The 14011-nt window shown below is 36.0% G+C and overlaps 1 protein-coding gene and 1 long non-coding RNA gene across 3 annotated transcripts in view; one reads left to right on the forward strand and one right to left on the reverse strand.

The window, feature by feature from the left end:
- The window catches only part of LOC125654803 (uncharacterized), a 20396-nt gene continuing 6385 nt past the window's right edge, over window positions 1-14011 (reverse strand). For both annotated transcript variants that reach the window (XM_056142781.1, XM_048884889.2), the window contains 2 exons: window positions 2130-4107; window positions 1-1103 (listed from right to left, as the gene is read on the reverse strand). In XM_056142781.1, the coding sequence (XP_055998756.1) occupies window positions 862-1103; window positions 2130-4098 (2211 nt within the window). In that variant the 5' untranslated portion in view covers window positions 4099-4107 and the 3' untranslated portion in view covers window positions 1-861. The remainder of the gene's footprint in view (window positions 1104-2129; window positions 4108-14011) is intronic.
- LOC125654805 (uncharacterized) overlaps window positions 12846-14011 on the forward strand; it is an 18234-nt gene continuing 17068 nt past the window's right edge. Inside the window, exons 1-2 of the long non-coding RNA XR_007362479.2 lie at window positions 12846-12895; window positions 12993-13043. This is a non-coding gene — a long non-coding RNA (uncharacterized LOC125654805). The remainder of the gene's footprint in view (window positions 12896-12992; window positions 13044-14011) is intronic.

A 14011-nucleotide genomic window follows, 5' to 3' on the forward strand; every position in this document is an offset into this window, starting at 1 on the left:
ATTGTTATTGAGCTATAGTGTTCTAAACATGACCTTTTTCCACTTGAAATTTATTCAATTAAACTTGACATTTCTGTTGGTGTCAACACAACATAAGGAACACAAATCAATCATTACATAAAATAAATACACAATCATGTCTTCTAACACTACAGATGAAAATAATAAATTAATATTAGTAATGGAAATAAATAATGACCTTTTTGCACTTGATATACGAAAAACTTCATGATATCAAAATTGATGGTTTATCAATTTCTAAAATTTTACACAATTTCCAAGGTCTGGTCTTACAAATTAAAAAAGTGGGATTAGGAGATCAAATTTCTTAATTATTGGCAAAAATACTGAATTTTTATACAAAATTCCGAGTGAATAAATTAAAACATTTTTAAGAATCGGTGTTCTGCTTGGAAAAATATATCAACCAAGTTAATAAATTACAACATTTGAACTAGTTCCATGTCTCAACTACCTGTATCATAAATCATATAACTGAAATACATGTATAGGGGTATAAGAATAAAAGATACATTGGATGAAACAGAAACTGTAATATGCAGAATGAGAACTTTTTGATTAATAAATCCTTCCGCCACAAAATATAGTCCCTGCCAAACCATTTCAAAATTTGAATTGACACAAAAAATTTCAACTGGATAGGGTTCATTAATAAATGTGTAATATGTTTGCACCAATGGGATCAGTATTGAACCAGTGAATACTTAGTTGTAGCATCCTGCGCAGTTATACTCAAAAGCTCAGGAGCTAGCTTCCTTAAATGTATAGAATTCGTATACGAGAAAAAAACATGCTTAAATAGTTATATGACAGCTAATAGTGTGTTTCTCAATGTTATTTTTAAAAATGTGTTGAGCCTCCCTCGATTTCACTCTGAGTCTCTTTGGCTGTTTTTTTCTCTATATCGCTCTCTGAACTAAAAGCAGAATTTGTTTCGCCAGTTTGATATTTTTCTCTGTCTCCATCTCCGGATTTACTCCTTTTTGATGAGATGCGCATGCTTATAATAACCAGGAACTGCAAGAGAACAATTCCCGCCAGAACGACAACAACTACGTAGAACCTATCCATAGGGATTGTATCTGAAATAGAAAAAAGAATGTGCATTTCCATAATGAAATATAAAGATAATGAACAGTGATCAATCTCATAACTCCCACAAGAAATATAAAATAGTGAATTAGAAAACAGACTTATACCTATGGTGGGGTCAGGTGGCCAGAAGGAACAAGCATCCCAGTCGACCGTTCACACTCATCGTGAGACCTATATCTTAATCAGGTAAGCCAAGTTGTCCGTAGTCAAAATCAGGGTGCCAAGAACGGCCTAACATTCGGTATGAAACACGTCAGACAGCATTTGACCCAATGATAGGTTTTATTAGCAAGCTAGATCATTATAACGACCATAGAATTTGCAAAATTCTGACTTTAAACAAGACTTGAATCCCCTGTATAATCAACTTATTAGTCAGTAGTCTGCCTCGATTTGAAAAATGATGATATTATGACATACATTTTCTATATACAGTACGTTATTTTACTTAAAAGTCACCCACACGACATCGTGCCGCTATAATGGTACTGCGAACACGCTCTGTCACGTGCATTATTTCAAGTGGAATAAAAGTAAGAATGTTTAATCAAGCTTCACAGCGCTTTCCTCCTCCGTAAGTCAATAGACTGATACAATTTCAAGTTTTATATGTTGGCGTAGGGTGTATTGCTATATGAAGGAATGGCAATTTAATATGCATTTTTACATCCTCTTTAAATCCCAAAAAACCACGAATGCTGTGTGTTTCTGAAATAGAACTATGGCGTTTCTCACACAAATCATGACTAAGATCAAAGGTTCGAAATTCAGGGAAATTGCATGTCTCTGGTGCATAATTCACTCTCTAAAGTTCTTCTTTATTTATTTACGTGATTTTGAAATACCGTTGCTTCGTTAAGAGCTGTTTAAATGTTATTATATGTAGATTTCTCAATTAGCACTGAAAGTGTATATATGCTTCATAAAACAAATCGACGCTTCTCTAATTGCAAGTCTTCAGTAATGCTTTTAGTTATACGACTTTCTTTTATTAAAAAAGATACATTTTTTACCTTCTTGTATCTCTGGAATAGTGATGTCATTCTTATCAATTTCCAAGGTATCGGTTAATTCAAAATTTCTGCAAGTTGGGAAATTTGAAGGACTTTTAGGGAGACGTGGAAAAGATTCGTTAAGAAGCATAGCCATTCCATTAGAAGAGTGGAGTTCAATATGGCAGTGCATTATCCACAATCCAGGGTTATTGGCCTTGATTCTCACCACAACATAACCTCCGCTAGGGACAATAACTGTATCCTTACGAGGTGGGTTCTGAAGCTCTAAACCAGGCACATTTCCGTTCCGCCAAGATCCATTCCTCCAGGTAGCATCGTTACAGAAACTTTTCTGTTGAGGCACACCACCTCTGCAATCAACGTCTGCATTTTGTGATATAATTTCACCAGTACTTTCATTATATGTTGGGTAACCCATTTTCAAAACATAAAAAGAATGCCCGTGCATATGTACTGGATGCGCCCATCCCGAGCCTACACCCATGTTTAAGAACACCATTTGAATTGTGTCGCCATGACGCAGACTTATGGAATGCGTACAGTTACATAGTTTCTGTTCCCCACACCCTGCCTGTTCACATTGAGATTTGATTTCTTGTGGTTGTGTTAGACCAGACACGGTGGGTAATTCTAACGACCTGCCATTGACAGATCCTGGAAAGGTATCGATGCCCGGAAAAGCAAAATTCAAAAAATATTCCTGAAACTTTCCTTCAATAGCAGGGGGAGCTGGATCGTCCGACGCTGCCGCCCGAAGGTGATCAAACCGAAAACATTCCATGTGTTCGTTTTCAGGAAAATAGGTAAAAGGACAATTTAAGACAATGCATATATTTTCTGCTGTGCATTGTTTTTGAGTTGTCGTGGGATCTTCCTCGGGCGCTCCGTGATATCTTAAAATAGCTTCAGCGACTGTTATTCGAGTAACTTCCAAAGTTTTCCCTCGAATCCAATAATTTCCAACCGACTGGTTTGCTACGATTATAAAATCATATCGCTCGCCAGGGTTAATAATGAAAAAGTCAACAATGGTGGGCTGCACAGGATATCCATCTGACTCTATAATTGTCATGATATGGTCATCAACAGAAATTCTGAACGGATAAAGAGCCCCTACACCGATCACACGAAATCGATAGGTGGTACCCTGTGTGACCCGGAAAACTTCCAGTGGGGCCTCGTTGTGAATTTTCTCTTCAAAGTTTGTATAGTATCGTCCTCTACCGTTGACCAGCCCTGATTGTGCCTTAAGAAGGCTGAAGAAGCTACCGTCAGTGGATTGCGAAGGTTTATATTTAGTTCTATTTTCTATGATTTTGTTGATCATGTATTGATATCCCAAGTCAGCGTCCCAGTCATGATTCCATTCTTGAATTTGCATGATATGTTCTGGAAAAGGATTAGGCTCATATTTACGGATGATAAATGCACCCAACAAACCATTAATTCGCTGAGACCCTGCATGAGAGTGGTACCAAAACGTACCCGGCGGATAAGCCTTAAATCTATATGTGAATGTTTGTCCCGATTCAATGGGGCATTGGGACACAAAAGGGACTCCATCCATAAAAGGGGTATTTTCTTGGTGTAAACCGTGCCAGTGAACCGTGACGGAGTCTGAGTGTAAATGATTCTTTACGTGTATCACCACAGTTTGTCCTTCGTATACAATGATGTCAGGGCCTGGGAGTGTTCGATTCGCTACAACTATTAATCTTCTTGATTCCCATCCGTCTGCCGTCACGATCTCGTTGACGGGTATCTGTTCAGCCTGAGATGTATTGGTCACTTTGTAATTGTATAGTTTGCCCTCTTTTGAATATACTGCTCGGTTTCTAAGATTATTCATTGTTAAGTAATGTTCAATAACCAGTGACGTTTCACAGACTCGTGCTGTCTTCTCGCATGTGTAGCTGAATCCTGACGTCACAGATAACATCAGAACTAGGATATGTTCGATGGTCATGGTGGTCAACTGTAAACATGATAGAAATTAAGATAATTCATGGTTTCTTTAATCACTTATCACATAGTGTACATTTGAATTATCCGTCAATTATGAAAATCAATTCTCGCCAATTATGCTGTCTCAAGACAATGTATTTTGTCTACCATTACAACCTGTCGTTGAGTAGTAAAATGGTGTCTGGCATGTGAAAGGTTAAAATAGCAAACAGTGACCAATCTCATAACTCCTATAAAGGTGAAAATAGCGAATAGTGATCAATCTTATAACTCCTGTAAGCAATACAAAATAGAGAGTTGGGCAAATACAGACCCCTGGATATGCGTATACCAGAAGTGGGATCAGATGCTGGGGAGGAGTAAGCATCCCCTGTCGACATATCACATCAGCTGTGAGCCTCATATCTTAGTCAGGTAAACAAAGCTGTCCATAATCAAAATCAGTGTGCCAAGAACGGCCTAACAATCGGTATGAAACACATCAGACATCTTTTGAACCAAAGATAGGTTAATATTTTGTCAGTAACCTGTCTCGATTTAAAACTGATTGTACACAGAAAAAGCTCTTGCGTATCGAATCAGTTGAGATGCATATTTTTTTGAATCAGAATATTCAAAATCTTCCACGTGAGAAGAAAAAAATATCTTGCTTCAATCTTCAATGAGACATATAGATATATCGACTATGTTTTATCTATTAACAATAATCATTTTCATTCCTATGTCCATTCGATACATCCCGGCGAATTCGAAATAAACGACACCATAGAGTCGTCCACTTTTGCTTCATGCTTAGATATATCATTGAAAATAGATATCTATGACAAAATCTAACAACTGTATGATAAACAGGATTATTTCAGCTTCTCTATTGTCAACTTCCCATATTTATTGCAATATTATATTATCACCTCTATTTAGTGTGTATATATCTCAACTGATTCCATACACAAGAGCTTGTTCTGCGTATGATCTGGGTTTTTTAACAGGGCAGGCTACTGCCAAACAGGTTGATGGTGCAAGGGTTTCAACAGTCTCGTTCAAAGTCAGCATTTCGCAATTTCTATGGTCGTTCTAACAATCTAGTCTGCCAATACAACCTATCAATGGATGAAATGCTGTATGACTTGTTTCATACGGATCGGTAGGTCGCTCTTGGCACACTGATTTTGACCACGGATAACTCCGTTTACCTCATCAAGATGTAGGGCTCACGACAGATGTGACCTGTCGATAGGGGATGTTTACTCCTCATGGGCACCTGATCCCAGCTCTGGTATAATCCAGGGATCCATCTTTGTCCAACTTTCTATTTTGTATTGCTTATAGGAAATATGAGATTGACCACTGTTCGTTATCTTCACCTTTCATGATTTACATCTCAATCTAATTAAAATTGGATTGACATATTCAGTTTGTCTACAACACACTTCGATACATGGAATTGTATCGTAGAGGAGCGGAATATAAAAGTCCCTTAGCCAACAAATCATAATTTTGACTTAGATGTTAGCGGAAACACAACAATATATAATTTTGGTTTAAATTTGAAATCGGGAATACGTATTTCTGTATGTGTCTGTTTTCACGTTACCTTTTTTGGAAATTGGAGTTGTTCATCACCCTTACAAGAAAATTTGAAATCTCCAAAGCGATTTGTGAAGGTATCACATCTTCTTGTAATTGAATACATTGTTTTCAAGATTTTACAGCAAATCATTGTGTCACTACAAAGCAAGATCATTTCATCTGCCTTACAGTTTTGGTCACAATCACTCTGCAGATTATTATGTTTCTTGGTACATTGTCATAGTACATTTTATCTTCACATGGTAGTATATGTAATAGAAGTTATAAGATATGTGTTGTATACAAAGGCACAAACACAACTTCTACCTCAACATTTTCAAGTCAAGAAATTTAAGATTATTAAGGAGAAGGCTAATAATTGTACATGTATCAGTACCAGAAATTGTTAGTTGTTAGACATTTGTCCCATTAAGCAGGAATTCTCAGATAATAAAAGATATATCATTGCTTATGCTGTCACTTTGCCCGTCTTTCTGTCTTGACGGAGTATACTTGTACTTTCCAGATGACACATGGTGTTTCTTGGAATACTGAAGCTAAATAATCGACATGTTGTATTTGATATCATAAATTTTTGTTACATACCGAATAATTGATTTGTTTCTTCCTTTTAGAAGACATATGTTTGAGCTGTTGTCCAATTAATACTACAGTGTCTGTTCAAATGATGTGCCACACCCTTTTTGAAGTTGAGATAATCAAGATTTAGTCACACAGAAACGTGTCATCTTTTAAATATCTCTCTCAAGAACCATTGAGCCAATTTCAATCAAACTAGACACAATTCATCAGTGGGCGACGGAGATTCACGGTCATACACACAAAAGGTTATGCTTCCTCCTAAGGGGAGATAATTACATATTTAAAAAAGACGAAAATTGGTTGAGGTCATTTGAACATCTCAAGAGCCACTAGGCCAGAAAAGTTCAAATTGATATTAAGGTTTCCTGACATGTGTGAATTTAAGTTTGTTTATATCATGGCCCCCAGTGGTAGGATGGAGCTACAAAAAGGGATCAAAACTTTACATAGGAATATATCGGAATAATTGTTGAAAAAACTTACAGCAGGACCTTGAATGTTCATATCAATATACAACCAGGTAGTGCAGTTTATTCAAATCATGGCGCCCGTGTGTAGGATGGGGCCAAAATAAGAGAACATTTTGAAAGAGGATATATAGGATAAATCTTTTAAAATACTCAGGTCATGTAGATTCGAATGTGTTAAAATTGTGGTCCCCATGGGCAGGTCCTGGTCACATTACGATGTCAAAGTTTTACATGGGAATATATAGGACAAATCTACTCAATAACAACAGGGCCATAGATACTCATATCAATATGCAAACACTCCCATGTAGTGCAGATTGAAATATATATGAATCACGACCATTGGGAGTAGGTATACGGTGGGTATGGTGGGACTACAATAGAGTATCAAAGTTTTATATATGTGAATATATAGCGAATTATCTTTAAAATATTCTCGAGAACAGCAGGCCCATAATTTAGTCATATCTAAAATACACAAAGATCGTCCAGTAGTGCAAATGCAAGTGTGTACAATTCAGGGGCCCCAGAGGTAGGGTAGAGCCATAATATGAGATCGGAGTTTGATATGGAAATATGCAGGGAATAAATGAAAGCAAATTTTTGTCAAGATAAGCAGGACCACACTAAATGCAAATGTTCCTAAGCTTTGTGGATTCAGGTTTTATTATGCCTATGACTGAAGACACAGGGGGGCATATTGTTTTTGTTCTATTTATCTGAAACTTCACCTTTGCTCGTAATTTCTGAATGGTTGATGATAGAATTTTCATATTACAAATGCGTATTCCTTGCGAAAAGACCTTTATTGTGGTACAAAAGATTTTGATCTTGTGAACTTGACCTTTGAATTTGGTCTATACATTAAAAAACTATATTAAGTGGGGATTAATTGACACCGTTTTCTTTGAATCATTGATATTGATAAATTGTAAGTCACATAGTGCGACACTACCATACAGGAGAGATGTTCGTATTCATCACCATGTTATTTGCATAATTATAATTACACTTCGTGAAAAGATATCTTGCCATGCTTGGCAGTTAAACAACAAAGTTACTAATTTTTAGGCAATTCTATATTTTGCAGTTGGTCAGCTTCCGTCATCGTGTGTCGTTTGTCGTCTGTTAACAATTGAACATTTTTAATTTTCTCTTGATAATTGTCATTCTAATTTTTTTCAAATTTGGTATGAACCATCTTTGCGACAAGAAGACATACATTGTAAATTTCAGGACTCCTTACCCCCTGGGGTTTTATTGGGGGAGCAAAAACTGTCAAAATGAGCAATTTCCAAACATCTTCTCGACAACTGAACATCTGTAAGAGAAACTTAAAGTATAGTGATGTAGAGTGTGAAAGCCTCTAACAAAATTTCAATTTTCATTATCTCCGGGGTAGTAGCAGTTACTCCAGGGAGATACCAAACTTGGTATAAAGTGTCATTTGAACAGGGGTCATAAGTTGTAAATTTCAGTATTCCCGCACCCCTGGGCCTTATAGGCAGGGCAAAAACTCCCCAAAATTCACCAATTAAAAACAAATATTCCCAATAACCGAACATCTGTAAGAAAAATTAAATTCATGGTGATATAGAGCAGGAAGACCTCTACCAGATTGTAAATTTCATGATCCCCGAAGTAGAGGCACTGATTGGTATAAACAATGTCTATGTGTAAAAAATTTAGATAAAATTTTCTTTGATATTTAGAAGGAGTAGGTAGTCCTTTACCAAACATGAAAATTTCATGATTCCAGGGGTTCTGGGGTTGGTCCAAGGTGGGACCAAATTCATCATAGTGATGATTGTCGTTATCATTTCAAAGACTTCTTTAAGTTTACTGATACGGTATAAGAAGTCAGTGCATATTTAGGAGAAGCAGAAAAGGATGTACTAAAATTGCGAATTTTGCAACACCAGGGTCTTGGCTCTAGAACAGATTCCAATTAGCCATGTCGTTTTAATGTGGTATATACATGAATTAATTAAAGTCTTTCATTGGTATGGGCACTTTTGGGTGCATGCAAGTTTTAAGAACACCTTTTGTTTTTATACTGTTGCTGAACATTAGAATATAGCTTAGGTGTGCAGGACAGGGAAGTTGTTTCTAGTGATACTTTTAACTTTAGGCGATAAGGCCTGTATGCCTCTTCTTTTTTTAAATGAAGACATTTCAATTCAAACACACTTATGCACGATATCAAATGTATTCAGAAGAATCAGTTGAACTTCATTATATAGAATATCATGGAGTGGAAGTGAGTTGGATGTCCCAGCTACATTTTCGTTATGTATCTTTTCCCAAATAGCTCAGATATCCAAAAACAAAAACATTTGGCCCCATCAACTTTCAAATAACGAAGTTTAATTGTAATTGATTAGTCCCTATGACCCATCACATAATTCAAGAGGTAATATATATTTTATTAGGAAATAGAATTTAGACATGCAAATAAAATTTAGAAAGCTATAATCATTATGATTTTTTTTTTTTTTGGTTTCCAAATATTCACTTTGAGGATATCGGTGGTATACATACAGTGCACATTCCTAATTGGATTCATCAGTTTGTAACTTTGTATTAAGGATCTACCTGCAAAGCCTGTAATATCGTGTCTGGGATACTCTAAAGTGCACATTACATATTAAAGTTATAGATATAACTTCTAAGAACTCATTTATCTTTTAAAAGATGTATATAAATATCTACTGGTTTTAGTTTTTACATGTACATATCTTGTAAGTGGAGGAATCTTACATGTTTTCTTCAAAAAGTTCACTTCTAATGCAAAATATTTAGTCTTTCCTTTTAAATGACATTGTAGCAACATGTATATATTTAGTGCATTGTATTTAAATCTTGGGAAGATATTTGTTTGTTGTTGTTTGGGGGTTATTTGGGGGGGTGGGGGGTCAATTTCTGGCATCTTCAGTATAATCAATATTGATTGTGTTCATACTGAAGAATGAAACGTGTGTACTAATTAAAAAATCGTAGAATGTTATACACTGTACACGTGTGTACTAATTAAAAATTCATAGAATGTTATACACGTAGGTACTAAAATAATAATATTTTTATTGCACACAAAGTGAATATTAATTTATTTTGATTTTGGAATTGCAAATAAAAAATGTTTACAAAATTATCAAATAGTTATCTAACATTAGATGCCTTTCTGATCACCTAAAGTAAATCGGAACTCTTAGTGTTATTTAAGAAGAAAACATGTTGGGGATTATTTAGGGGAGTGGGAGCATTTGCCTGAAGACTACCTGTGCATGACTGGTCTTTGTAGATAGAGTGCGGATATGTTACAAGATGAGAAAAATACCCATCCACTCCCACCCCGATGATCAGTCTTGGACACGTTTTCATCTATTGACAAGAAAGCGGTGATGAATGAATACTTATAAAATATTATGTGGGTAGTTTGGTTTAAAACAATTATGAAGGCGTATGTCATTACGTTATAAGGAAATGTGCTAAAGACTATGGTTTATGGGCTCTATTTTGTTACATGACATACATCTGCGGTTCTAGAGATTTGTTTTCAAAGAATTCTTATTTGCACTCTATATTATTTATAGGAATAACGAAATTCATTAGTGTTCATTTTTTGGTTTCTTGTAAAGCTGCACATTCTTCTTGTACATGTAGCCTTGATCTTAACCTCCGGGAAAAAACATCAAAGAAAATTTTAAAAAAGGTTCTTAATTAATGCAGGATACCTTCATTGTTAAAATTTAAAAAAAAACAACAAAAAAACAAAGAGTATCTATAATGACTACACCTTGTCTTCAGAGAATATGGTGTGAAATAACTTGGATCTATATATTAGTACGAGGGCATGTTCATTACATGGACACTCGGTCATACTCTTGTCATCTATAAAAAGATTTTTTTCTGTATATTTCAATAAATACATTGGTTATCTATTTTCTGTATTCTAGTGCAGTTCATGGTGTAAATAAAGAATTGTATATCATAAAAAAGGACGCCTGATGAATAATGTACAGTTAAAGTGTGTCATTGGGCGGGTCAGCAAGATTCCGGCTCCCCAAGAGCAAAGGGAGGAAAATAACCTTGCTTTAGGGGAACTGAAATCTTGCCAACTCTCAGTATACATGTACTTTAATCGTTTTACTATACCGATACTAACATTAAAACCAAAATAAAAGTTGAAATTGATACAACCTTTGCAACCGGGACCCAATCACTATGATTGTTAATTGTCGTTTGCTGCCGTGAACTGGTTCCCCGTACATGTATAAAGAACAAACGAAATCATTTAAAGCTTTAAGTGGGTATTCCTCACAGCTGACAATTGTGCATCTAACTGTAATTTAGTTTCCGTGACTTTCGTAGCTCATGCATATCATTCCACATGGATTAATTTGTTCATATGGATGGGGTTTTTCAATATATTTTGGGTGATTTATTATTATTTCCACACGGGTCTAGGGTAGAAAATTTAGTTTTCCCTTGACCTGGAGTGCGAGAGTATTAGCTTTTTTTTTTTTTGGTCAGTGAATCCGTGGGCCGATTTATCTGCGAACTTCTTGTGCGTACTGAACCCTCCATCCAGAAGGCGTCGACTGGCTTTAGGTAATAAGGTGTCGTACACCGGACCTTTGGAAACTTGATAGACGGGGATACCTATCTTACAGATCAGCCGAGGCAATACGTTACCGGCTATAGACACGCCGATCACACACCTGCAATTCCATTTACTGCGATCGCTTACACCTTTTTACTCGAGAGTCGCACTATCTTCAGTCTGATCAATGTTGATCATCACTTCATGGGAATACAATGGTTACATTGTACTAACGCATTTCGATATTTTATCTAGGAATTCGGTTTTTAATTCATTAAGTTGACCTGTTGTTTTCTGACTTTCGTTTGGTTTCTTTGCGTTTCACCCAAGTTCATGCGTTTTAGTAATAGACGCGTGTACTCGCGAGGGACATTAATGGTAAGACCATCATAAACAAGTTATGTTTCGGGATTAAACAATACTACGAGTCGCAGTTGACACCATTTTAAAATCTACGATGCATATCATACCCATATTATACCCAGGCGGGGTATTTTATTGCGTTACATTTTTAGACTTTCGGCATCCATAGCGGCCGTCCTCGAGTGGACCTACAGTCAGCGAGGAAGACGACAAAATGTATTAAAGACAGCTTCTCTTTAAATATGTTAATGTAGGAAATACAAAATACTATCGAAAGAAATATTTCACTAAAGTAGAATTATAAAATCAGTGTCATATATGTAGCAATATTCTAGATATGATGCGTATCAGCAACGAAATATCGTAATATAATAAGAATCCCATGCATTTAATTGCTCTCCGAATAATTATCGATTACTAAGTTTGTGTATCAGTTGAATTCATGTGTAAAACTTATACGGTACCAATTTTGATGCACCAGATGCGCATTTCGACAAATAATGTCTCTTCAGTGATGCTCAACCGAAATGTTTGAAATCCGAAATAACTATGAAGCTTTAGAGCTAATTATAGCCAAAAACAGCGTGCCAAAAAAGTGGAGCCAAATTCGTCCAAGGGTAAGAGCTATGCATGAGGGAGATAATCCTTAATTTTGAAATGAATTTCTAAATTTTACAACAGCAATTAAATATACATCCGTATTTTCAAGCTAGTAACGAAGTACTTAGCTACTGGGCTGTAGAGACCCTCGGGGACTAACAGTCCACCAGTAGAGGCCTCGACCCAGGGGTAATGCATCTACGTATTGGAAACTTAATGAGCACATTCATTTATACGTTGATGAGAATGTGCCATACTCCCGCATGCAAACAAGTTGTTTCACATCTTACTAAGTACGGGAGTTCTCCAAAGGGAAATAACTTGGACGTATTGAAACGAATTTGGTATTATATCTGTGTGATAAATGTATTCCTATATATTCCTTTGTTCGAGCTAAAGTTGTGAATCCGGAAGTGGATTGAAAATTACCGATACATTGACCAATCAAATAGCTAGATTTTAGCCAATCATAATGCTCAGTCACAATCCAATCAGCTTGAAGCTGTAGGGTATAAATACTGCAAAACAACGCCAGTCTACACACATCTGGACCGAGAAGAACATCGATTAAAAGAGAAAGTTTAACAACGGTAAGGTATACAAAGTCAGTAATAATATAACTTTATTAAATACTTTACATTGCTCACCTTTACCCTTACTTCCGCTACATTATTCTCATTAATACAGACTGAGTCAAATTGAGCAAAGACGAACATTGAGCAATATTGAGTGATTGAAGTGAGTAATTTTGAGTTGATCTAATTTTGCTATAATTGTACGTGATTTCATTGTTCTTTGTAAAATAGCTAATCATTTGAACTGATCATTGTCTCAAATCATTTTACTGCCAATCACTGTTCAGTATCTCGGAATAAAGCCGAGAGGACCCACATCGCTAATCAATATTTTGAGCAAGTAGCTCAGTCTAAATTGAGAAACCACGGTTGCACGCTACAGTATCTCGAAACATGCGTATTAAAGTATGACTTTACCGTTAAGGTGTACAAAATACGTACGTATCGTCCATATGGTCCGATCTTCAAAAAATACAATGATTTCTCTCATCTTCTGCGACCTGATAGGTTTGACGTTTGCGTCCAGTTGTTTTCTTGTTCATTTTGATCAGCGTCTGGAACATTTTCGTGCAATGCTACTCACATCGTGTGAAAATTTGCAAGCGTAACACGGGTAGTGAATCTGCATACATCAGGCCGACGAATGGTTGGGGAATTTTGCAAGGATTTGAAAAAAAACTTTTTTATATTTAAAACAAAAACATGCTGTGTCCGTCAGTATATATACTGGTTTAATATATACATGTACAGAAATTACATCCCAAGGAAACTGTAAATCTGGACAATCCTCCAAAATTAGTCCCCCACGAATTTGATTCCACAGTTTTTTAAAAGTAAACTGAAGTTCAGAGCTTGCGTGAAACAATTTGGTTACCAAATGCAAAATAACATGATATACCGTATAGCGGGTTATTTTCGAGCGTGATAAATTTGGCTTATTTTGGCGATTAGACAGCTTTCCAACAAAATTTCACTCGCCAAATATTCACTCAATTGCGACTTCAGTATTTTCGAGAGAGGTAACTTTTCTCTGTCCGCCAAGATTTATTCCGCTAAAATTATTAGCATACCTTTGAGCCACCAAATTTTAGACCCGGGAAAGAAAACCGCTATAAGATAGTAGCATGCAGT

This window comes from Ostrea edulis, chromosome 7 (assembly GCF_947568905.1).
Source record: "Ostrea edulis chromosome 7, xbOstEdul1.1, whole genome shotgun sequence".
Lineage (NCBI taxonomy): Eukaryota > Metazoa > Mollusca > Bivalvia > Ostreida > Ostreidae > Ostrea > Ostrea edulis.